The sequence below is a fragment of the Gouania willdenowi genome, chromosome 13 (genome assembly GCF_900634775.1).
Source record: "Gouania willdenowi chromosome 13, fGouWil2.1, whole genome shotgun sequence".
Taxonomy (NCBI): Eukaryota; Metazoa; Chordata; class Actinopteri; order Blenniiformes; family Gobiesocidae; genus Gouania; species Gouania willdenowi.
The window spans coordinates 35,292,983-35,319,877 of NC_041056.1; the positions used below are offsets into that span (position 1 = coordinate 35,292,983).

General features: G+C 39.8%; 1 protein-coding gene across 2 annotated transcripts; it reads left to right on the forward strand.

The window, feature by feature from the left end:
- The first annotated feature begins 710 nt into the window (after nucleotides 1-710).
- On the forward strand, nucleotides 711-25,160 carry LOC114474105 (large neutral amino acids transporter small subunit 4-like). 2 transcript variants are annotated; one of them, XM_028464136.1, is made up of 14 exons: nucleotides 711-890; nucleotides 2,668-2,885; nucleotides 8,518-8,719; nucleotides 8,795-8,850; nucleotides 9,445-9,521; nucleotides 18,441-18,533; nucleotides 18,681-18,814; nucleotides 19,309-19,526; nucleotides 21,642-21,785; nucleotides 22,032-22,158; nucleotides 22,254-22,386; nucleotides 23,144-23,217; nucleotides 24,143-24,266; nucleotides 24,353-24,514. In XM_028464136.1, exons 2-14 carry the CDS (start codon nucleotides 2,726-2,728, stop codon nucleotides 24,512-24,514), a joined length of 1,704 nt encoding a protein of 567 aa, XP_028319937.1. In that variant the 5' UTR covers nucleotides 711-890; nucleotides 2,668-2,725. The 2 variants fall into 2 exon arrangements, with proteins under 2 accessions (XP_028319937.1, XP_028319936.1); XM_028464135.1 differs by having other exon boundaries at nucleotides 712-890; nucleotides 2,664-2,885; nucleotides 24,353-25,160.
- Nucleotides 25,161-26,895: the final 1,735 nt, after the last annotated feature.

A 26,895-nucleotide genomic window follows, 5' to 3' on the forward strand; every position in this document is an offset into this window, starting at 1 on the left:
AATTTCTTAACTAAAAATAAACCTTATAAAAACCCAATCTTTGTAATGATTTCATTTGTTAATTTTCCTCTTGCTCTCTCTCTCAAGTACCCCCTGTAGTGCCATCGCGTACCCCTAGGGGTACACGTACCCCCAATTGAGAAACTCTGATCTAGACTATAGATTATAGCAGTGTTAGCAGACAGAGAGACAGACAGACAGACAGACAGACAGACAGACAGACAGAGGTCTGTGTGATAGACACTGTTGATCCTTTTCAGTGCAGAGGGTTTCCTGAGCTGTTTATTAGTCGCACAGACTCGTCATTAACACATTAACACCATATACGGTCATTATTTGTGCCGCTGCCTGTTTTTGACACATTTTGTGATGTTGTTGTTGTTGCTGTATATGTACAATATGCTTGTGTGTGTGTGTGCGGGTGTGTGTGTGTGTGTGTGTGTGTGTGTGTGTGTGTGTGTGTGTGTGTGTGTGTGTGTGTGTGTGTGTGTGTGTGTGTGTGCGTGCGTGCGTGCGTGCGTGTGCGTGTGTGTGTGTGTGTGTGTGATGGTCACCAGTCCCAAACCGGATCAAAAGCGTCTCCAACTATTTCTCTGAACAGATACCTCTGGCATTGCTGGGCTCTGATTGGCTGCCGTCGGTCTCTAGCTCAGGCGCGGACCAATAGGAAGCCGCTGTTGTTTGTGCGTCGCTGCTGCGCTGTTATAAAACAGGCGCAAAGAGCGATGAAGACAAGAACAAGTTGTTCAAACACTCTAAGGACGAGTCATCCAGGTGAACCCTGAGACCGAGACCAGCACCTGAAGCTCCCCGCTGACCTGCGACTCTGTCCCGGACACCAACTGTCAGTCACCGCCGAGGAAGAGACGCGAGCGGACGAACGGACTCAGGTGAGGCTGCCTGCGGTAGAGGATGATGCTGAACACCGGGATGTTACCGACACAGCAGTGTTTGTCCCTTCCCTCCCTCTCTCCCTCCTTTGTGTGACTCTTTGTCCATAAGTGGAGCTCCATCACCGCTCAGCAGCCTTAAGTCCTGGTCCATTGATCCACAAACACACACAGAGAACCCTTAGATTTATTTTACATCATCTATGTGTTTATTCAGGCACACTTTCACATTCACTCGACACAGTTTCAAAGTTAATATCAGATGTTTTTTTGCTTTGTGACAGTCAGAGAAAACACAGCACAGTCTTTGTTTCTCAACCCAATGATGAGAACTCTTTTATTCTGTTGATACTGAACAGCTGAGCGCAGATCAGCGTCAATAGCTGCAAAAAAAAACAACAAAAATCCGGTTAGTTTTCAAAAATAAAAGCACAACTAAATGTGCACAGTTGTCAACAGATCGCGTTGCATGGAACTGGAAGGTGATGCTGTTGTTTTTTAGCACCAGTAAATAAAAAAGATGGGAATATTTATATATATTTTTGCCAAATAGTTTTTACAAGTGTCGTCCTGTAGTCTTATTTTGAAAGAAACACATGCACGCTATTGTTGTGTTAAAGTGAACTTGACGGGAGGAGGTTGGAGATGCAGATCTGGTAGGTGAGGAGGAGGAGGAGGAGGGAGGGGGTGTTGTGCGGATGATTTCAGTCCAGTTCAGACCAGTTCCAGAGCCAGTTTTCATCCTCACTGATTTACTTTGTGTCTTTGTTCTCCTGCTCTGAGTCTGAGCTGCTGTCAGCATCATATAAAACACACCAGAAACACACAAAGGAAATGTGTTTATGTGTAAATGTGTTTGCATTATAGGTTATCATTGTCATCTGTTTTATTTGTCATAAAGAACCACAGTGCATACTTTGTGAATCAGTATTTATCGACCTGAACATGTATTTTTATTATTATTATTATTTCTGAATAAACTTTCTAGGCACTAAATCGCTCAATAATATTTAATGTCAGCTAACTTGACATTTCGGTAGATTATTAAATATATCGCTATGTTTGCATGTTGTGGATTATTTCATCTCGGAATATTTTGATCTAAAGTTGGACTAAATGTGCGCGCGCACATCCGAACTAAAAAGTCTTGCGCGGCTCTGGTTCTAACCAGCTCGAGCTCGCGATGCTTTCACACGCACTGGCAGTTTCTGCACATACGTTGGCTTTGTATTCAACCAAAAATGTACTTTTTTTTTTTTTTTTTTTTACATGAATCATAAACACGTAAACATGTTGTTTTTAAAACTCTTTTTTTTTGTTTTTATCTCTGCAAAGATGAAATCCATTAGGTTTTTATCTGAAATTATCAGGAGGTTCTAGCCTTAATAAGATGCACAGTTTTGATAAATTAACGGGTTTCCCCCTTGTTTTCATACAGTTCTTTAATTCCCACTGATCATTCACTCACGTGGAGCTGCTTTAGGCAATGTGTCACTAGTAGCCAATCAGAAAGGACCTATAATTATGTCTAACCAATCAGATATGTTGGTGGGCGGGATGGGAGGGGCTACTTCTTGAAAACCTCAGCTGTTGTTTGTTTGTGGGCTCATCATCATCATCATCATCATGAAGCCAGGACAAAGAAACTAAAACTACCCTGGCCTGTTAATCCTAGAGTAAACATATATATTTAAGATACTATATCTGACCTTTTTATACACACAGTTGTCATTTATTCATGTACATTTTCCTTCTTTTTCTGTGTTATCATAGCCAGGCTCCCACAGCCTCACTCCACCCTCTCAGGTTATCACTCCTACCTCTGATCTGCCACCATGGCTCCCACGCTGGCCACAGCCTTCTCTCGCCGCTGGTGGATGGCGGTCACAGCGGTCATAGAGAACCTGTTGTTCTCTGCTGTGCTGCTGGGATGGTCCTCTCTGCTCATCATGCTCAAGTCTGAGGGTTTCTACTCCTACCTGTGCAGAGGACCAGGTCAGTACCATCATTTATCTTTATCCTTAGAGGTCTGTACAGTTTGCATGTAGTCCAGTCATGGGCAACTGATGGTCAGGGGACCACATGCGGCCCTCAGTCTAAAAAAGATCTCTCTAAAATGTTAATTCAAGAAGTTGGAAGGAGCCTGAAGTCCAACATTATACACAACTAACTCCAAAAATACACAACATGTCAACAAAAGTGCACAAAAAGATTTTAATAATCAGAAAATGACTCATAAAACACACCACGTGACAACAGAGACACAAATTAAACACAATTGAACGCACTAAGTGCCTGCAAAAGCAACAAGAGATATACAGAAGTAATCCAAAATACACAAAACAAGCAAAAAAAATACTTTATCATCTGAGCTGTGAGAAAAGTGCTGTGTTACAGTGAGCTGAAAATAAACTTACATAATGAGTGAAAGGACAGTTTGGTTGGCGTCATCGTCACTGAGGTTCATGGTTGTTTTATCAGAAGGCTGTGAATGAGAGCATTCATCCCTTCGTTCTCTACGGTCAGCGCCGTACGGTGGTTCGTCAGTGGCTTTGATCCATGAGTGTCTCTTTTGTCCTGATGAAAGCCAACATTATCTCTACAGGGACTGTGCAACTCTTCAGTTGGACTTCATCTTCCACTAACAGTTAGTCTGTGTTTGAAATGGCCCACTCCGTACTATACACTACTAACTCAATGAGTATGTTATGGTTTCATTTATTATTTATCTAAATAAATTAAACCTTTACATACTATTCATAAAGAATCTTGCTGGAATTTTCAATGACTAGTATACTAGGGATCGACCGATATGGATTTTTGAGGGGCAATACCGATACCAATTTTTTTTCTATCAGCCTTAGCCAATGACCGATACGGACTGACGATTTTCTTGAGCCGATATTTGGAGCCGATACTACTTTTGCTCCCTCAATTTACATCATAAAAATTACACAATGATGATAACAAATGCTACAAATCTCAATTTTAAAAAAAGGAACATTTATTGAAATTAACAAAGGTGAGGTAGAACGACACCAATTAAAAAATATTTAACAAATATTAAAAACATGTGATGTAGAACAAGAACAAGTAAAAAATAGAGTGAGACATCTGCTTAAATAATATGAAAGATAACTGTTCGTCCTTGCCTTGAAAATAGCTTTGACAAAAATTGGCCTGACTGAAGATATATTTTATTAACAGGATTATTGAGCATAAATATATATAATTATAGTATTAAACACAAAAAGAAACCATGAATAATAGTCCATTCCAACACAACCCCAGAACATAAATTAGCAGAGGAAAATAATGTGATAGATATGCATTAAGCAACAAACTGTTCAAGTTTCTGTTCTAAATTGCATCAACATTAACAGGAATAAATATTCAAAACAAGTAGTAAACTGCTTCTCATCATTTTAAAGACTCTTTATTAGCGCAGAGAGGGAGGGAGAGAGAAACACACACACACGCCCAACCTCCAGCCAGCAGCTTGTTAAATACAACTGCAACAACACGTGGAACCACGGAACAACGTCAGCTAAGTTAAACAGTTAAAAGATGTTTTGAAAGTTTAAAACTTGCCTTTGGGGTTCAAGAGCTTCCTTCACGCTCTACTAGTGGGGGGAGGGGCTCTGCACTCCACAGCCTATGTTTCCAGCAACACGGAGCAGCCTCAGGCAGCCGCTCTGTATACAAAATGGATCGGCAAACGCAGCAGTGCGCATCGGCCAGTGCCGATACATGTAAAACACACAAAAATCGGCCGATTAAATCGGCCGGCCGATGAATCACTAGTATATACTGTCTACTACATACAATACAAAATACAAGTATGATTAGGAGGATTAGGACGATGAGCATTCCCACTGAACTATACTTCCAAGTTTCTCATTTCAAACATACAACCTGAAGAATTTTACATTACAACCTACAACCTGAAGAATTTTACGTTACGCTCGCAATGCATCATGGGGCGGTTGAGTATGACTAATGAGCCCACCGTGCATACTTAAAAAATGTCTCCAGAGTATACATCCGGGTATTTCTCACGTACTCAATCGTTTTATACTACCTCATGTGAACGCACTACATACTAACTTTGATTTCACACTTATTATAAATAGTACATTAACATACCATTTCGAACACAGCCAGAGTCTGTGTATGATCTATACACGTGTTTTCTTATTCTAAGCTGTTATCTACAAAGATCATTCAGATATAAACATTGTTATATAAAGAGGACGTTGTTTTGAACAGTAAGTCTAACTGCAGTCGTGGTCATAATTCCCTAAATGGTTTTTTTACTTAGTTTCAGCTTCTGATCTCTTGGTTTCTGAGTATGCTGGGCTAGGCTCCAATCAATGTAGAAGTGAGTGGTTGGTAACTCAATACCTAGATATGTTGGTCACTGTTGGTCATTGGACTTAGTTCAAAAAGATGTTGCTCTTGTGATTTTAAAAGCTGCTGCTATAGATTGTCCTCTTTAGTGCTCAAGTCTTCATCTGTCAACAGATCAATGTCAAAAGTCTTAAGTTGTTTGTCTGACATGAATGAATGTCCTGTGCATAAAACAAAGCTGTGTTCTGTAGCTTAGTTACATCACAGTGGCACTGGGATGGTTCTGCTCAGGTAAAGGTGTCACATAAAGAGAAACACGCCATCCATTGTCTGACTGACAGTTGGTTTTTAAACAAAACAGCAGGTCTCTGACATCATTGGCCAATGTATACAGTGAAGTATGAGAAAGCGTGTTCCCATGTCGCCTCTCAGGCTGTGCAGATACAGAATCTGACTTCCACAGCCTTGAGTTGGACCCGTATCTGACACATCTGTATATTTTAAGCTGCACCCTTAGCACATTGTTCCAATGCTCTGATTATCAGCTGTCCTTTAGGTACATTGACAAGCAAACAATGGCTTAACTCAAGGACAAAAAGCTGCTCACACACTTGAGGAATGTTTGACATTGTCCATTATTATGTTAAAATAAAGCCTATTAGAGAAAACGGCCTGTCAACGAAGGCACATTGATTTTTTATTAGGGCTGAGACAACATGCTTTTGTATCAACTCCGTTTGATCATGAATGGTGCCAATTCATTATATTGCCATTCTGATTTGTTTGCGATCCAAAATCATTGCATTTGATCGTAACAATTAATGCAACCTTTTTCCCCTTTATTTTCCTTATCAAAAACCAAAGTTTTTTCATACATCTCGAGAAACTATATACGAGTCAGAGTTCCAAAAAACAATCACAAGGCGGTCGCCCTGACGTGTTTCAATGTCACAAGAAAGTTCAAAATATGTAGCGTTAACCCATGACCACATATACAAACATAATGATAATAATTATAGCAATAAAAATAATATAAATTAAGAAATATTAAAGTTTCATATTGTCACCAAAAACAGAAAACATAATAATAATAATAATAATAATAATAATAATAATAATAATAATAATAATAATAATAATAATAATAATAATAATTAAGAAATAACAATTTTAATATTGTCACAAATTGATATTTTTCCCCACCCCTAATTTTTTGTGTCGGTGTGGACGTTATGATTCTTGATGAAGTAAGACTCAAACTTCTGCCCTGGAGTTATTATCAGTGAGTGTGTGGACAGAACTCCATTAGTGACTAAAGTTTGCTGCAGGCGTTGCATTAGTCATTAGTCAGCAGTCAGGAGTCAGAAGCGCTGAGAGACACTTGCTGCTGCCTTCTATTAGTCCAACAGTCAGCAATAAATACTTGTGGAGCAGTAGCGGGACATCGTGACATTAGTTCTTGGATCAGCAGCGGGTGCTGACGCTGGTGCTGCTGACGCTGGACTTAAAGGGATCCTCCACTGTTTTTACAAATGTGGCCTAAAACCTTTGAAATGTCCTTATTAGGAGATCTATGCCTAACAAAATGCATTATTGTGCACCATTATCATTTTATTATCTTTTAAAAATGGGACTAGTTTATCAAATTTTGGTAAACAAAAGAGGTTTACATCAACTTTTTTTTCAAATTTCTACTGATTTTTAGAGCAACCCAAAGCTGCACCATTTGTCATTTTGACTGAAAAAGCTGCTAAATGATCCCGAATGCTTTACTGCTATAGAACTCAATGGACTCCAAGGGGTGATTAGCGTTATCAATTATGTCATTTCAACATGGTGGCGCACAGGCTCATAACGATAAAATGATTATGGTGCACAATAATGCATTTTGTTAGGCGTAGATCTCCTAATAAGGATATTTCAAAGGTTTTAGGCCACATTTGTAAAAACAGTGGAGGATCCCTTTAAGTCCAGCGTCAGCAGCACCAGCGTCAGCACCCGCTGCTGATCCAAGAACTAATGTCACAATGTCCCGCTACTGCTCCACATGAAGATTAGCACGTCTGTTCTTTATTCCAACGTCCAAGTCCTGAAACTTTAGCTGCTGTTGACGTCTTTCTACCAGGAACGACTCAAGGAAGCAAAACATGACTAAGTTCTTGTATTAGCTCCTCCCCCTCAGTAGGCGGGAGCTAACAGCTGATGTCTTCATAGTTGAGCATAAACAAGTGAAGGTGAGCGTGGTCATTGTCGTGTGTCTGCTGACCACCACAGGAATCACTCTTTAAGAGCCAAAGTCAGAAATAGACTCAGTGTGAACTCAGGGGGATGTTCCGCTGATGGAGGAGGTCGACTGGTCCAAACTGGTGCAGAATTCCCCCCCTCCCTCTGTCAGATGACAGGGGCTAAACTGGGACTATTTATGGTACTTATTTACACATTTTTTTGTTGTTTTCCTTCTTGTTTGTTAACTTGACCTTTAAATCGTCCTTAATCAGGTCAAACCTTATTATTTACACAGGCACAACACGACTAAGAGAGAAAATAGCATCTACAGGCCCAAATATTCACAGAGTCAATTATTCTACTGTTTAGAAATCAACCAGATTTAATAAACCGAAGTACAGAATAATAAAAAAAACATATGTAATTGTGTTTATTCATGTGATGCAAGATTCTACGTTGAAAATGCAATTCCTCTTTACAGCTGCAGACAAATGTTTGTATTTCACAATGGTTTAATATTTTAAGAATAATGCAAAACACATGCACACAGCTGTACTACCTCCTTGAGTACATAGCAAATCACTTTCATAGTTATTTAGTAAAGCAGTAATAAGAGAGGGGATCCAGAGATGGGTCGTGCAGCACATGTTGCTACTTGGGTTCCGTTCATTGCACAAGGCACAAAGCTTGACTTTTACTGCCCCCGACCCCCGTCAGTGAGTCTGACGTCTTTATGTACGTCAACACATCTAACGCTCATTGTGTCCATTAAATATCTTAACTTGAGGTGGGATGTTCTTTTTTTCAGACGACATGTAGTGTAATCTTTTCACAACAGCTATGTTACCAGCCCCCCCTATGGAAGGGTAAGAAAAACTTTATTAAAGAGACAATATAAAAAGAGAATGCTGTGTTACACCTTAATGAGGGGGAAGGGAACAGGAATAAGGAAGAGGGAGTCAGGGTAGGACAATGGAATTCGCTTTAATTTCTTAACTGAACAGACTCATGATATCGTGTACTTTTTTCTTTTTTTTTAATCTTTCCTCAGACAACAGTTCCAGTTTGAACGCCTCCAACACCTCCTCCCCTGAGGAGTTCCTCATGATGAAGGACTGGCCCATTTGCAAGGAACAGGATGAGATGCTGAACTTGGCCTTCACTGTAGGTTCCTTCCTGCTGTCGGCCATCACTCTGCCTCTGGGCATCGTCATGGACAAATATGGGCCAAGGAAGCTGCGACTTCTGGGAAGGTAAGAATAGTGCAGTTAGTGATGATGATGATGATAATCTTTATTTGTTGCTCACTGTTGATGGTTTGTTCCCAGTGGCTGCTTTGCTTTCTCCTGCCTCCTCATCGCCTACGGAGCCAGTGATCCCAGCAGTAAGTCCCCTCACTCAGCATAACATACATTCCTAGTGTTGGGCATCGAGTATTGATTGTCCCTGGACTAACTTTCTGATTCTCCTGGAACCGTTCAAAATTAAAAATTTCGATTCCGACTTTCCATACCCAGTTTACCAAACGGAAGAAGAAGCTGCCGAACACCAACAACGAAGAATCCACCGGAAGTGTTTGCGTTACTGTGCAACCATGAACAGTGTGCAGCAGAACTGTTTCTGATTTGTATAGATTTACAATAATAATATTCTAGTTCATAGGTTTGATATTTATATATTAGTTGAAAACAGCCCTGTCAGAAATACCTAATAAAGTTCATAAAACCTAAAACATTTATGGGATTGAAATAAATGGAGAGGTTCAGACTATTTCATCCAGAAAGACCTCTGGCTAGCAGCTCATTTACACTTTTTTGACTATGCTTCTTAAAAGAACTGCAATCGGGAATCGTTAGGAACCGGAATCGTTCAATTCAAACAATGCCCAACACTATACATAGTTCCTCCTTTTCCTTTTGTATACCTCTGATGCTGCAGTAACACAGTGCCTGTCATTAATCCGCCCCTTTCTCTGCAGATCTATCCATTCTCATCTTCTTTGCCTTGGCGCTGAATGGTTTCGGAGGCATGTGCATGACCTTCACCTCTCTGACGGTAAGTGAGCTTGGATACGGTTAATTTGTCAGATCCACTCTGAGGGTTTTTAAATGGAACAAGAGTCCAAACAGCAGTGAGGATAGAGAAGAAAACTGATGAAAGAGCTTGTGGAAAGGAGAAGCAAAGGGAGAGCCTTTAGTGAGGATGAGCAAATCAATAGAAAATGCAGCATCACAAGAAAGAGAGAGAGAGAGCGAGCGAGCATGCAAGTGTGTGTATTAGTGATCTATTATTCACTCTGTGTTGCTGTTGCTGCCCAGAAGTCTAAAAAAGATTGCTCCTCATCACTATTTGATTAATATTGCAGCACAGGCTGTGTTTGAAATGGTACACTTCATACTATACAGTACAAACTCAAGTATATAGAGTATGATTAATATGGTGACCGTTCCCACTTATGTATACTTCCAAGTTTCCCAAGATGCATTTGGAACCTACAATGATAAAAACCTGAATCACACTGAGGATAAATGTTGATTCTCCACATTTGAAAGTTCTGTAAACATTTTAAATGAGAAAGTAAAATGTCAACATGCACTCATTTGATCCATAAAACTCACTTAAACACATTTCATGCTGACATTTCGGAGATTTTCAAAGACCCTCCATTGTGCTACTGACAAAACGTCCGGTTAACTTCAAAACATGAGCCCTACCAACGGAACTCAAAACCATTTCTGACTTTAAAATGTTCACCTTCAGCATTGACATTTGCTCACTATTTTTTTTCACACACAAACTGATAGTAAATCTGGGCGAACACTGCATAGACACAAACAGGAAGCAGCAGCAGAGGAAGTGTGTGTGAGTGTGTGTTTCATATTCCCCCATGTGTGCAGTATTCCTCCTCCTCCTCCTCCTTCAGTCTGGGCTTGCTTGTTTTCGCCCTCTCCAGTTTCAGCCTCTCACCCATGTCGTTCTCAGACGTCGAGCCATGTGCACGCACACGTGTGTGTGGTGGTTATTTTAGCTGCAGACGACTGCTATGTGTGTTCACTACGCAGGTCCTCCACAAACGTTTCTCTTACACAGCTGCCTCCGAGCATGTGTCAGACTGTGTGTGTGTGTGTGTGTGTGTGTGTGTGTGTGTGTGTGTGTGTGTGTGTGTGTGTGTGTGAGAGAGAGGGAACAAGTTGTACTTCATGTAAAAAAAAAAAAGATTCACAGTATTGTTGAAAGATTTTCATCTGAATCAACCCTTTCTGTTATTTCTGAATCCAAGTCTCCCCTTTGTCCTACTACAACATTTTCATCAGAAAACTATTAAAAACAACTATCGAGCATAATCATTGATGGAATGATGGAATTAATGAGTGATAACACACATTATGAAGAATCTAATTTGTAAATAAGTGGAATGAAACCGTATTTAGTGCCTCATGAAGAGATTTATTTCTATAGTTTTTATCATTTCCAGTCATCTCCACCTGATGTGGGGCCAAGACTGACCCTGGTATTTTTTATTCATGTTCTAATCAAGATCATTTCATCATACTAAAAATAAAGTATTATAAAACCGCATAATTAATTTTACACTCTTTCTCTCTCAAGTTCCCCTTGTAGTGCCATCGCGTACCCCTTGGGGTAAACGTACCCCCATTTGAGAAACACTATTAAAAATGACACTGATGCCTTTACCTTCTTTGTTTGTCCCAGTCTGATGCACATTGTGCTCCTATGTTTTAATTAAATCTACAAACGCACAGACAGTGAAAGCAGATTAATATCTTATTGTTTATAATGATTTTATTTCTAAGCTCATCTGAAGCTCATTATTTACTTTATTAATGACAGTGTTAGTGATCTGTCACGTTCTACATCCAGGGCCCAACTCTTCACTCCCCTCCTCTTTTCCTTGTTTTTTTGTCCTTATCTTTCCGTGTTTGACTTCCTCATTCTCGCTGTGAATGCAAACTCAGCACATACAGTGTCTCGGACCGGCCTTTGAAAACCAGGAGGAGATCCAGCTGAGCTGATGGAGGGGCTCCTTCTCCTTCCTCTTGTTCTTGTGCTTGTAAACAGCTTCATGTTACACGGGGTCTTACTACACATTCATATGACACTGACGTATATGTGGAATGTCCATGATTACACGGAGCTCCTCCTCTTGTTCTTTGTCTCCATGAGGAAACGTGTTGGAGCCGTAGTGAAGCTGGATGTCCTGTGGACAGTTTGTACTTTTCCTGTTTATCAGGTCAATCATCAAGACCCTCGCAGCAGCTCCTTTGGATCTGATTCAGAACATCTAAACCACATGTGTCAAACTCAAGGCCTGGGGGCCAATTCCGGCCCTTTAGGGCATCGAATTCAACCCGCAGGAGAAAGTAAAAATGATAGGCAAAACATGAATAATCAATGTGTAAGTTTTTGCAGTCCCTTGAAATTCACAGTTTTGTCATGTTTATATCACATGATGGCAATCATTTTTAAAAGCAAATTGTTGAAAGAACTCTAAATAATTTTAAAAAAAATCCTGCAATTTAACTCAAATTATTCCACAAAATATCCCCAAATTAGATAAAAATAATTACCCAAAATGAAGTAAATTTAGGTGACGATCCTGCAGAGAAGTCTCTTATTGCTTGGATATTGTCGGTGCCTTACATACTTAACATTTATTTAATGGTAGAAGTGCGAAGTAGGGCATACAATTGTTAATATTCTTTGTTTTCCTGCCTATAATCTGCAGCTCACTTGAGATCAAACTGGTCCGTATTTAAAAGGGGTTTGATACCCCTGATCTAAACTCTTCCAATGTTGGCTAAAGTGGGAAAAAGCCCAGACAAAGAAGATGCAAAAGGAAAAGATGAGATACAGTCAGGTTGTGGACTATTTATTCCAAGGTGAAGAAGGAAGCACAGTTTGTGGGTAACATGAGTTGGGATGATGGGAGCCATGGGGCAGACGCTGAGTACGTGCGTTGGCTTCTCTGTCGTTCATGGAGACGAAGGCATGTAGTCGGTGTTTTTTAATCTTGCGCCTCACTTGGCTTCACTTTATGATAGAAGGAGACACGGAGAATAGATCCTAATCGTGTGCGTCAGACTCAGGACAGGACCAGTCACAGCTGGTTCTTCAGCAGCAGACAGCTAAAGTTTCCACTTGCTGCAGCGAAAGCTCTCTTCCCCCTTTCATTTCTCCCTCCTTTCCTCTCAGATGTCTGTGTTGGGCATTCAAGCTCATGAATATGGCTCAGCATGTTTTTTGTTTTTTTCCCAGTGTCTATGTGTGTTCTCGCCTCACTTTCTTCCTTTTTATCACTCAGCAAAAGATCCTAACCAGAACGACTTACAAAATAGGTAAAAAAATGCAGAATGGGACAAAAAAAGGAGCCGACACAGAGGAAAGTTGTTGACTGGGCAGAGATAAGATAATAACCAAGTCAATTTTACTCTAAACTCTGCTTAAATATAACTTACAAACTCAGCTGGTTTACTTACCAATAATGCACTGTGTATTTCTCCAAGCAATTAACATGAAAAGTGAATAGGAAGTCGTCCTGGGCAACATATCGAGAGTCGAGATATATCACGATTTCTGTTTTGGGCGATATAGAAAATAACAATCACCTAAATTAATATATTTTTTTATTTTATAGCTTATAGGAGCTTTCACTACTTCTCACGTCCTAACTCAGACCTTCCCCTAAACAAACCACACTACAGAACTCACTCACACGTGCTGTCCCTTATAGGAGAACAAGCCAAAAGTGGCACATTTTGTGCAGCTGTTTGGTAATAAATGTACCTGTGTGGAATTTCTCATCAGCAATTTTAACCCACAATTGTCTTTCTGGTCAGACTTTATAGAGGTAAAAATATTGAGATTTATATCGTATAGGCCAATCGCCATCTTGAGAAAAAATATTGAGATTGAGATTAAATGAATTTTGGCCCATATTGCCCAGCACTAATAGGAAGTTCAACAGATTTATCATTGAGATTAAAATTATGTATTTGATTTCCAAGATAAATAAAAACCTACAATACTGCTAAAAGCTCTATGTAATATACAGAATATTATCCTCTATTCCAGCATTTAATTAAATGCAGAATGAGACGTTATTTTATTAATCAACAGCTCAATATTTGATAAATGGCACATTGGATATGTGTGATTAATTGGGTTGAGCCATTTTTCTTAGTCATGTGTTTTCTTCTTTTATTAAATAAAAAAAAGATATTTATAAGCCGCATTTCAACAGCAGCACAACAACTCATACAAATAATGTATTTAAATATATGTTATTGATAACATTAAGACTGTCATTCATTCTGAGGTTTTAGGACATATTTGAAAAAAATCGGGTAAAATATTTTCAATAGAGTTCTATTTGTTCCCATCAAACAAACGTCTTGTTCCTTCTGCAGATGTTTTACTCAACCTGTTATTCACCATGTCCTGACGAGGCCTATGAGCTGTTGTTCCAATGTGACTGAAAGTAAAACAGGTCCAAAGTGGCCGTTCAAATACTCTGTGTGTGTGTGTGTGTGTGTGTGTGTGTGTGTGTGTGTGTGTGTGTGTGTGTGTGTGTGTGTGTGTGTGTGTGTGTGTGTGTGTGTGTGTGTGTGTGTGTGTGTGTGTGTGTGTGTGTGTGTGTGTGTGTGCATGCTCTACTTGAGCGCACTGTGAATGCAGAGCTTACAAAAGAGCTAATAACAGAAGGAGCAACAACAAAGTTAGTTATTTAAAGAGGTTCAACCAGAGACCAATAAGCTGATTCTGATATTTGTGATGGAATAAAGATTAAAGGACTAAGAGTTGACGTTAAAGATTATAAAGGTCTGTGACGAATGAAGCAGGAGGGGTAAAATGAGGAAAAGACGGAACTTTTTCCAAATAAAGAGAGGAAAATCCTCAAATAATTAATCACATTATATTCCTTGGTGGCTAACAAACAGTAGGAACACTTTCCATTAACTAAAAAAACAAGCCCTACGTTAATCTGAAAACCAAAACAAGGATTAAAACAGACAAAAACACATTTTTAGCTGACGTTACACAGGCAGCGTCTCCACCCACCTACTGTATGTCCTCAGGTGTTCAGTTCATAAAGGGACACTAAAGAAGACAAACATCACTGTTTTCTTTCCTTTGTTTTGTCCAAAAGAATGAAATGCTGTTCCCTGACTAAATGGGACATATAGTCATTCCAGAGGCTGCTTTAAAGACAATCCTACAGTCATAGAGTAAAATAATGATCAGTTATTGAATGCAGTTATTGGTAAAAATGTAGACTGAATATACAAACATGAACAGCGCACACATTATCTGTTTTTCTCAGTATATAACGCCTTGATTACCTGTGTAAGAATAAAACTGTTAAATAAACATCTGGATTACCGTACGACTAATTTACAGACTGTTATCTTTACATATTGATGCTTTCTCTATTTAATTAAATCCCTTTTCTATAACCTATATTTTATATTTAATTTGGTCTAGTTCACAGGACAAAGCCACGTACCAGCAAAAAGTCCTGAGATCATAATAGACATTAATAGACTAATTTTGGTCTACAGCTATAATGCTGTTAAAATGGATCCTATACAGTATTTTAGTATACACTATTAATTACATTTTCTTCCCTTAGTCTGACCACATAGACTATTCATGAAAGCTGCAATAATTACAGTATTTTTTATTTTTTTTTACTTTATAGAGTCATTACTACTGTAGCTAACTGGCTAAACAACATGTAATCATACTTTTGGAACCATTACATATAATTGTTTCTAGGAATGAATAAATGATAAGGTTGTTTTAGAGATGAAAATGATCAAATAAATAAGTTGTAAGCTAGTTAAGTTGTCTTGTAAGCTAGCATCGTCAATATTCTTCACTGTACCTTTTTTTCACCTCGACTTTTATTTCCCATGAAAAGTATTGCTACACTGTATTGTCAGCTTTTAAATTAGTAGGCTATCTTTATCCTATTATATGTACTTAATACGACTGACAGGAGAGTCTTATTAGCTGCTTTTACTTAACTTTAGCTTTCCAAAGCCTACATGGCACATTCAGGTGTTTGTTGACTAAATTAGCCACCTCTTTGATAGTTTGTTGACACCATTTTACACATGCTTTATTACCATTGTCTGTTACCTGGTAGTTGTGTACAGTTTCAACACACTCAGTTACTTATCTATTCCGGGTGACAGCACATCATTTGTTCTAGGAACTCCAACAGTAACAGACCTGTACCTGGTTGGTGTGTTATTGACTTAACCAACAAAGGCATCTGTTCTCCTGTCTGACAAGTGGGGGAACGGCCCTTTTTCTTTCTCACTCTGGCTTAAAGTGGTGTTAATGCTGCTGAGCCCATACGTTCCTACTTCTCTTCTCTCTCGATGAGCAGAACAAACCGGTTTAAGGTGTTTTGACCGTTTGTGTTCTTACCAGCTGTTGCTCAAACGATTTGTAACCCAGAAATGCATGTGTATCACTTGACCTTGTTATCATGTTAACACTCTTTAAGCAGCTTTAACATAACACGCTACATGTGGTTAACAGTCAGTCTCGGGCGTGCTGCGACACATACAGTGGTTTCCATGTTTTGTTGCTACATGCAACTTCCTTCCACTCACACACACTCTAAAGTTATTGTCTGTAGCACAGTTTTCATTGCAAAACAAGCCTCATGTGACAGACTGGGAGTGAATAACTGAAACTACAGTTACTAAATTATCCAATTATGTGGCCCACTGTCTAAGTTTTTGCAGCTTCCAAAGCAAATCCCCAAAAATTGTAATTCAAGAAGTTGGAAGGAATATGAAGCCCAACATAATACACAAAATTACCCATAAAACACAACATAACACAACAACTACTTAAACAACATGACTACAAAAACATACAAAATACAACATATCACAAAACAGCTCCAAAGACACAAATTGTTAACAAACTTACATAAAAGAAAAAACAAAAATACAAAAAGTGGCCCCAAAAATGCAGAAAATGATAGAAAAATACACAAAATTACAAGAACAACACAAAAAAAACAAAAACAAAAACACACAAATTAACTAAAAACTGACAAAACATCCAATCCAGTTTTGTATTTTTATTTATTTTATCTAATTTTCTTTTACTTACGTAAACTTCTATAACTTCTGCACAACAAATTCTGTTGTTTTTAAATGTGTTTTATAAATAAAATTGACTTGACATGACATGAACGTTGATAATGTGGCCTTCGGATCAGATACAATCACATATTTGTAGCCACCGCTGTGATAGAGTGGCCCATCCCTGACTTAGACACTTCCTAGCTTTAACGTGTGCTGTTCCTTTTAATGTTCTCTCAGTATGAGTACAAGCCTTATAAAGTACGTCACATTATAAAACACTATTTCAGGCTAAAAGAAGAGGAAGTGACGCAGCACTGATGGGGAAACGTGAACTTGTTGACACTGCAGAACAGGATTTGTCATCTTCAAGCAAATCTGCTACGGCTAGGATTTTTTTTCGACCAACATGTTTGGCCAAAGATCAGCCCAGAGCCAACATAACCTCTGTGCCCCACTATTAAACCTGTCACTTTGTGCATTGTTTCAGAGGGTGCTCCCAGTTGTAGTCGAGGAGCTCATGAGGGGAGCTTTTGTTGGACTGAACATCATGTGTAACATTTTTCAGCTCCCCTCTGCTCCATTTATTCTGAAGGCATTGTAACTTTGTGGGGTGAGGAGGTTCATCAACAATCAGCTAACAAGCTTTACCCCTGCAGTGAAACCAGGCCTTGGATGGATGGCTGGACAAATGATAACAATGAGGGGAACTGAGGAGATTCCTAGCGCAGATTTACTATTTTTCACCCTTAAAGTGCTGATAATGAGGAGTTCAGGTCACTACTCAATTATTCTGCTTTGTTCACACATGGTTTTCACACGCTTCTTAAATCATTGAATGCTATGAACACAATTTTAAACAGAAATTGTGTGTTAGGAGTAGGGAGACAGATAACCATATTTACACATCATTCCTTCCTATGACCTATTTAGAAGCTAACATATATGTTTTTTAGCTGTGGAAGGTGAACTGCCGAAAGAAACCCTATGCAAACATGGAGAGAACATGCAAACTCTACACGCATCTGTTTGCACTTGTTTCGCACTTGCTTCTCCATACGCACTTGTTCAATTTGGCCTTTGCCAGCACTTTCATTTTTTGCCTGTTATGGTTTTACCCATTGCAGATATTGTGTGTTATGTACATATTTTCTACAGTTTTTACCTCTTATCTGTTTTATTTTATTCTAAAGCACTTTGATAAGCTTTCGCTGTTTAAACGTGCTATAGAAATAAAGCTGACATTAGCTGCGTTTCCATGACCCTTGGAAATGCACAAAATCTAAAAAACAAAATAAAAACTGGTAATATAAACTCCTGAATTCTAAAAAAAATCTCAAATATTGCTAAAAAGTTGTGACACTTTCATGAGGTGGAGTTTCGGATGTTTTGATATTGAAATGTGTTGCAAAAGCGCCATGGATACACTTTTTCTGTAAATACACGTCACAAAACGTGACGTACATGGTCACATGACCACTTCTCTCCTAGAAAACATGACGCGGTACGTGTAAACAGAAGAGGACACGGAGACATTTCTTAGCATTATACTTTAAATGTTTAGTGCCACATTAGACGTGAAACAACAAAGGAATACAGAGTGTTATAAGGAGGTTCTGAGCTTCCGTCTTTCTGAGGCAAAATCTCACGGGATAAGATTTCACGGGAGTTGCAAGACTCCAAAACAGCCTTCAATGGAAACACATTCAAAGAGAAATATCACTTTTATTTTGCAAAAATCTGTAATAGAAATCCAGCTAATGACAATGACTCACAAAAAGGTCTCAGCACCCCCGAGACAAACCCGGGGCCTTCACCTCACACTCCTCTGTTGCTCTTCCAACAGCTTCCCAACATGTTTGGAGATCTAAGGTCGACTTTCATCGCCCTGATGATTGGATCCTACGCCTCATCTGCTGTCACATTCCCTGCCATCAAAGTGAGTTTTTTATACCCTTTGATACTCGTTAATCTGTCACGAACAACAGTCAGAAGATATAGCACCCACATTACACAGCCCAACGCTATGCCTCATTGATTCTCTATGATGATTGGCTTGTTTTTGGCCCTGTCTGCCTGACTTTAGGTGATCTACGATCTGGGTGCCACTTTCATCTCCATTCTGCTGGTGTGGGCCAGCTGTGCCTGCCTCGTCTTCTTCAACTGCTTCGTCAACTGGCCTCTGGAGCCTTTCCCTGGCCCGGAGGACATGGACTTCACGTAAGGCATTCAGACTGTTTAACACAATGTAATTCCACATTGTAGCTCTCTCACACACACACACATGCACCAGTGTATATGTAGCCTCCAGCTAGCATTGTTAGGAATCCACTGTGAAGCCTTTACCCAACCTTAGCTTACATTTTCTCTAAACTCTTCCCAGTTGAGGACAGACTGCCTGCGTTTGAATGCAATTACACACACACACACACACACACACACACACACACACACACACACACACACACACACACACACACACACACACACACACACACACACACACACACACATGCAAATCCCACTGAAATGCTGTCAACTTTAAAATAAGAAACGCTCTAAAACCAGATCATCACCTGTGTTTTCCTAAGGCTTTTCCACCGTCCTCTCAGTCTCTCTGTCTCTGCTGACATGCTGCATGTCCTCTGCCTCATCATGATCCTCCTCTACCTTCCTCTCACCTTCTCGTCCCCTTTTGTCCTTTAATCTCTCAGGGTGAAGATCAAGTTCAGCTGGCTGGGCTTCGACCACAAGATCACTGGGAAGCAGTTTTACCGGCAGGTGACCACAGTGGGACGCCGTCTCAGCGTGGGACACTCCATGATCCCACAGCAGCAGCAGCATCCATCCAATAACCTGACCACGCAGGAGGCCAACAATCTGTGCCTGTCCACGGTTGACCTGGAGGTGAAGTGCAGAGGCGAGGAAGAGAGTAAGTATCGGACTGAGAAAGTCTACGTAGTGATTGATGGGAGTGATCGCCATTGATCGGGCCAGGAGTGATACTAAACTCTCTTTAAAGCTTTCCTACATGTTATAAGGCATATACATTTAAAAAAAAGTTGGAGTTCCAGCTCTGAAGATGGAGCTTACTATAGTTCTTTTGATTTTTAAAGGTTTTAAACAGAATAGACAGTAAATTACCAGTAAATGTTGAAAAACTAACCAAGCCTAGAATATCTGTAGAATTGAATCTATCTATTTTTCTAATTAATGTTTTATATATCTAATGTCAAATGAAGTGGACACGGCAGCTGATTCCCCTTTACAGCCGTCAGACTTTTATGCTTTATAACTGCTAAGTGTGTGAATTAAACCATCATCAGGGCAATCCTTCTCTATTTATGAGTATCAGTCCCCTCGCATTTGTGGAAAACCACTGTCTGCCAATTCACCTTTGTCCTCAATTCAGCCTGCGCTGACCTAATGATCCCCTACACCTCCAGGTCTCCCATTAGGGTCAGAGACTCTCAGCAGGTTCTGCTCACTCCACTTTGTGTCTCTTTGGTAGCAAACAGACCGTGGAATCAGTACGGATCTTAGAGCAACAGGCATTGTCGTGGGTCAGCGTGTAGACTGTGTGTGTGTGTGTGTGTGTGTGTGTGTGTGTGTGCGTTTCAGGATGCCCATGGTTGGTGTCAGAACAGCTGACAGAAGTCATTAGTCAGGTTTGAGGCTTTTGGGAGGCCCAAACTCACACAGACACATTCCCCTTTGCTCTAATTTCACTTTCGATGTGTTTGCTGCTCTACTTCTGCTTTTATTTATTCCGCTGAGAGACTAGATCAGATTTTACAAAATGTGTGTTGCAATTAAGTGCGAGCATTCCTTGATTGTTGTAATCTCTAACTCAAAGTGGTCCCAAAACATTTCATGGCCTGCTAAGCGCGGCCAAACAATCCCTGTAATCAAACATGGGATGGATACCTGTTGTTCAAAGCAATACAGCTTCTCTCCATCTGTGCAGCCAGCATTAATTGGTCACCATATGGACACCAATAGCCATTTTCCATTTCATTCTCTCCCTCCGATTAATGATCAACTTTGCAGTAAACTGGTTCCTCTTGTATCTACTGTGATTGTGTGAGTTAGGATGGGTTGTCATGACACTTTGAGACCCCGGGGGATTTTTAGATGCTTCATTGCTGTGGTTATCTTTTATTTAAAAGCAGTTTAGGTAGTGAGACTGGACTTGTATGAACATGTCTATTACTGTTACAGTACTGTTACAGTACTGGCTTTACTGGGATTGTTGGCTTTGGTGTCACCAAGTTCATTGAGATGTCAGGGGGCAACTTAAAATGATGATAAAAGTGCAGACACAACAGTTCTTAGAGTTGTTTAGCTAAGATAACAGATTTATATAGAAAGCCTTACGTCATGAGTCGTTGTTTACATAAGGTTTTTTTTTACTTTTTGATGGAGGACAAGTTCAGTTTGTTCATTGTCACAGCATTACTTTAAATGAGCAAGTACTTTAAAAAGAACTTTTAACAAATCAACCAAAGATGTTTATGAGCAGCTTTTGATACTTTGTATTTGTATATTAGCCGTAGTCATCATTCCTTTATTTGACATAATAAAACAAAGAGGCTATTTGTTCAAACTATTGCTAAATCTATTTGTTAATCAATGACTTTTAGGGATTGTTCTCTAGTATGATCAATCTGTGCTGAAGACAAACTCACAACATGCCAACAAACGGAGTAAATACTAGCAAGTAGTCATATACCTGTGAGAGAAAATAAATGATAACTACATTATGCTATTTGATGCTTCTTAGCTGTGCAACAGATCCAGGTTTATGCCAAGACTATTTATATTTTATGTAGAATTTCACACAGTGTTCCAAATCCGTGTGACTGGTCGATATGGCTGTAGATAGAAAACTAAATACCATGATGTATATGTAAACATCTCACATGCACTAACCTTGACCATTTTGCCATTGATAGTCTGTAAAGGGCAGTGGAAGTGATTCTGTGCTCAATATTTCACATTAACATCACAGACTCTAACAACCACCTCTCTGTCATTCCCTCTGCAGATCAGTCCTTCATGAAAAGCGTCTTCAGTCCAATTTTCTTGCTGAGCCTCATCACCATGTGTGTGACTCAGCTGCGTCTCATCTTCTACATGGGGGCCATGAACACCATCCTGGAGTCCCTGACAGATGGAGACCTCTCCACAGGTGAGCTTCCAAAACAACACACAGTAATCACAAGTGGTGCTTGTTGGTTGTAACATCTGTTTAACATTCCTGTCATGCTGCTATCGCAGTGGAGAGGATGCAAGTGGGTAAGAGACATTAGACGTGACTGACTTTGTACTTTATCTCACTGTTTGTCTTTAAACTGCCTGAGAGTCACAAACCCAGTGTTCAATTCCAGCTCACAAGTGTTGAAGTATCGTCTTTGCTGTTCTTCTCTTTCCACAGTGAGCGTGTACACTTCTATCTTTGGCGTGCTTCAGCTGTTGTGTCTGGTCACCTCTCCAGTCATTGGCTACGTTATGGACTGGAAGCTCAAGGACTGTGAGGATGAAAATGACAAGAGTACCAAAAGGTAAGAAGAATTGAGATTTAGTGCTAAAAACAGGAAAAACAAATGAAAAAAAAACAATGAAACATCATTGGATGATTTTTTTTATGGTTCTTCAGTGAGCCAGGCCAGCCTCGCCGCCCCAGCAAACAGATCCAGAAGATTATCAATGCAACCAGAGCTTTTATCTTCACTAACATCCTCCTGGTCGGCTTTGGGATCACCTCCATCGTCCCCAACCTGCCTGTCCAGGTATGAATACATGCTTTAGTCATCACTTTTTTCTACTTGCTAGAGCACATGTGTCAAACTCAAGATCTGGCTCTTTAGAGTATCCAATTTGGCCCGCAGGAAAAAGTAAAAATAGGAAAACATAAATGACTGTGTAAATTACCAACTTTTTCAGTTGTAGATATCTCAGTCGCTCCAAATACACAAATTCAATTAACTTTACAGTTTATGCAGGGGTTTGATATTTTCCTGTGCCTGTATTACATGACTGCGGTCACAAATTGTCGAAAGAACTCTTGCACAAACGATGCCACAAAATTGCTCTACATTACTCAAAATTTTTTTAGAAAATCAAGAACATTTTGAAGTGAAGATCCTGCAGAGACCGATATCTGGGGCCTTATAGATAGCAGTTATTCATGGAAGTGCAAAATATGGCACAATAATGTTGGAATTTCTATTTTTTTTTCTATTCTGAAATCTGTGGCCCACTTGAGAACAAACTGCTTGAACGAACAAAAGCTTGACTCTCCTGAGCTGTAGTCACTGCAGAGATGTACATAGTGTTCAGAATGGATCAGCTTTCTAGACACACAGCTCGTGGACTTTCTCTGCATTTTAGCACCACCTGCTGGACTATAACATCCCTGCATGTTTTTTTGTTTTTTTTTACTCTTTGGATCCCGATCATCCAAGATGAAAGCTTATTTTCAGAAAGCAGCTGTCATTTGATCTGGTGTCTAATGTACAACTCTTCTTTTTATCTTCTTTATTTTAGATCCTGTCCTTCATTCTCCATACTATCGTCAGAGGCTTCATCCACTCTGCAGTCGGAGGCCTCTACGCTGCTGTGTAAGTCTGTGTACACAACACTGGAACACAACATAACTGTAGGCTGAGGATTAAGACACTTCTTAGGAGATCATTTATGGTATTTCAGTTTGTCCCCCTCAAAAAAACAAAACAAAAACCATTTAATTCAGTTTTTTAAAGTAAACGTGAACAAAAATGAAAAATGTTGAACAAATATTGGATGTCACTTATGAAAAATGTCCAGTGTAGGATCCCATTTTTGAAAATGTTTGTTCTCTATTAATCAGCAAATGGAGGGATGTGTAATTTTAGCTGAGGTGAGTACTGATATATCCTACTCAAGTAGAAGTACTGTTACTTGATTGAAATTGTACTCAAGTACAAGTACAAGTAAGTCATACCTAAAATTCTCAAGTACAAGTAAAACATAGCTTAATGAAGAAGTACTGAAAGTAAAAGTTACTAGGTACTTCTACCCCAAGGTTTATTTTTGATAATAAATCTTGCCACCGTTCCCTTACATACAGTAAACATCTCATGTAGAAACTTAAAAAGGAAGAGACCAAATCTACCACAATTGAAACTTAATTCATTTTCAACAAAGGCATCTGTTTAAAATAAAAGGTTTGTCAAAGTGTACAATTCTTTTAAAATAAAAACAACCAATTATTAAATAATGAAAAATTTAAAAATTATCAGGCTCTAAGTAGAGCTACATTTATGAACAGTGCCATGCCAAATGTCCGTGTGGGAAACAACATAACATCTACTAACTGCAGCTTTAAGTACAAGTAAAATGACTGATTTAGAAATACACTCAAAAATATACAAGTACCCATAAAAGAAACTCAATTACAGTAATGTGAGTACTTGTTATCCATTACTTTCACCTCTGGATTTGAGTTTGATCAGTTTAATGGCACAAGTGTATTCACTGTCACATTGTGCTTTCTGACCCCTGCAGGTACCCATCCTCTCAGTTCGGCAGCCTGACGGGAATGCAGTCTCTGATTAGTGCCCTGTTTGCCTTGCTCCAGCAGCCTCTTTTCATGGCCATGGTGGGGCCCCTGGAGGGAGACCCTCTCTGGGTAGGACACCACAGATTATCACTGTGTCATGTGTGTAGAAACGTCGTCACCAAGCTCATCATGATGTGCGTTTTCTCTCACCTCAGGTCAACGTTGGCCTGGCCGTGCTGAGCATGCTGGGATTCTGCCTCCCCCTTTACCTGCTGTTCCACAGCCGCCACCTGCAGCGCCTACGGGACGAGCAGGACGAGGATCCAAAGATTTACCTGCAGATGAACAACAGCAGTGGGCCAGAGGCCTGCGTCTAAACCTGCTGTGGAAGAAGACTTTTAAACAAGCAAACTGACAAAATACGAGAAGGGGACGAGGAAGAGGCAACGGTCCCTCACCTGTGGAATCAATGCACCTGGATCATGTTCATTCACACGCTGTTTAACATACAACTTTACTCACTCAGTGTGTCACTTCACAGGAAACAGGCACACAGATTCACACCTATTATTCACGTGATTTGACTGAACAGCACTGTGACACTCAACTGCACCTCTGAACCTGAGCAGGAAAAGCCCTTAGAATGGGACTGATTGGTTTTGCTCTGCTCACCTGATTTGTCCTTTTTTTGGACACGATAATATGTTACTGCCCTTGTTTCACCTTTGCAAGGACTTCACTAAAAACTCAGAAGAAAAGATAGGACAAAACTCTCAGCGACTGTATTGGTGTCCACTCTGGGAACTATGGTGACCTTTGGTTCTCCGACTGGTCCAGGTCGGTGTGAGGCCCCTATGTGCGTCCTCACTTAGGTTTTTTAAAATTCTCTACGTACAGGCACAGAGGTCGTCTCCTATCAGTGGATCTCCAAAGGAAGAAAAAACACAGACAAAGTATTAATAAGCAGGTGGAGCTGAACTCACGGGACACTGTTTCACGATCCAAAGCACATCAACCTCATGGTGCCATGACACTTTGCTCGTATTTGTTCTCATCAGAGCTGGGTGCGTTTAAAATAATGGACTCAATCTTTGCATTGCTTTAGTGTAAAACCAATCAAACTGCGATTTCCATCTGTGTTTGAGTACATGATGGTGGTAGTAAATAATCTTCAGAGGGATTTGGTGACAAACACAGACCAATCCTTCAGTTTGACTTGATTACTGATGCAACATTATGTGAAGATGCTTCGTGCCTCATTGTTCTGGGTATCAAATCAGGCCAACAGCGTGTCAGCATCACTCAAAGACTGCAGCATCTCTGCCTGTGTGTTACATAGCGCTGCAACATTCTGGTGCTAGGTGAACACTGCATGATGCCAGTGCTGACCCCCCCCTCTTTTCTTACTCTTTAGCTTCGTCACTAGCACAGGAAAATACTAGCCTGGAATGTATCCTAATCACCTTGTGTTATTTATTGTTTAATACAGGTGATTGGGTTACCTTTTCTGACAAAAAGTAAGGAAGTGGGTGGGGCTTATCGCCAGGCTAGAAAAATACACACAGACGGATGTTTTCTGTCTATATACCCCATTATCATAGTCCTGACCTGCAATATGATCTCCAATGTTCTGTTTAATCTTTGTTCCATATGCATGGTCAGACAGTGAGGGGGAAATGTGCTCGTGACTTCATGTGCTTTGAGGTTGCAACACACAGTAGCAATAATTACAAAGTGCTGGGCAACATGTTGACACAATCACTCAAAGACAAGTAGACTTTTTGCATGCTTAGTTGCATAGCAGAAACAAGCTATTTGCTTTAAAGGTACAAATATGTAGTTATAACCAGTTTAGTTCTTTAGTTGGATGGTTTGTGTTGTACTTTGCTCGGTCACCAATCACCATCAGCCTGGATAATACTGCAATACCACTTTGCACCACAAGATGGTGGCATGAGTCACTTTAACTCCCAGTCTGTCCATAGTCTATGTGTCAAACTCAAGGCCCGGGGGCCAAATCTGGCCCTTTAGAGCATTCAATTCGGCTCGTAGGATCAAGTAAAACTGACACAGACAACTTAAATCATTGTATAAATGAAACTCAACAGTATTTGCAGGGGCTCACATTGCTTATATTGTATGATTGCAGTCATTTTGAATGTTAAGCAGTTGATTCTTACAAAATCCTTCAATTTTCCTCAAATGATTACATAATTGTTTCCTTAATTGAATAGAAGTTGGTCACAAAATCTTGGAAATTTAAAGTGAAGATCCTGTTGGGACTGATATCTGTCACTTATTGCTTGCATTGTGACAGTTTCTTACATATTTTGTATTTTATGTATAAGTACAAGTGTAAACTAGGGCACAATAATTTTGAAATTACTTGTTTTCCCACATAAAATATGTGGCCCACTTGAGATCAAACTGCTCTGTATTTGGCCCCTGAACTAAACAAAGTTTGACACCCCGGGTCTAATCCATCCATCCATCCATTATCCATCGTCCATCATCCATCCATCCATCACCCATCCATCCATCCATCTGCCTGTCAGCCCAACATGTGGACCCACAGCTGGGAGACAAGCCTCTGTCTGCAGAGAATGATTTTTAGTAAATCGCACGCCAGTCACTTTAGTCTTCTGTAAATGGACCTTAATCGTGTATTTGTGGACAGTTTGCCCCCACACGGTGCATGATGCAAAGAATGTAGGCTCAGAGCTTTGAAATGTGCAAACATGGGAACAGAAAGATGCCT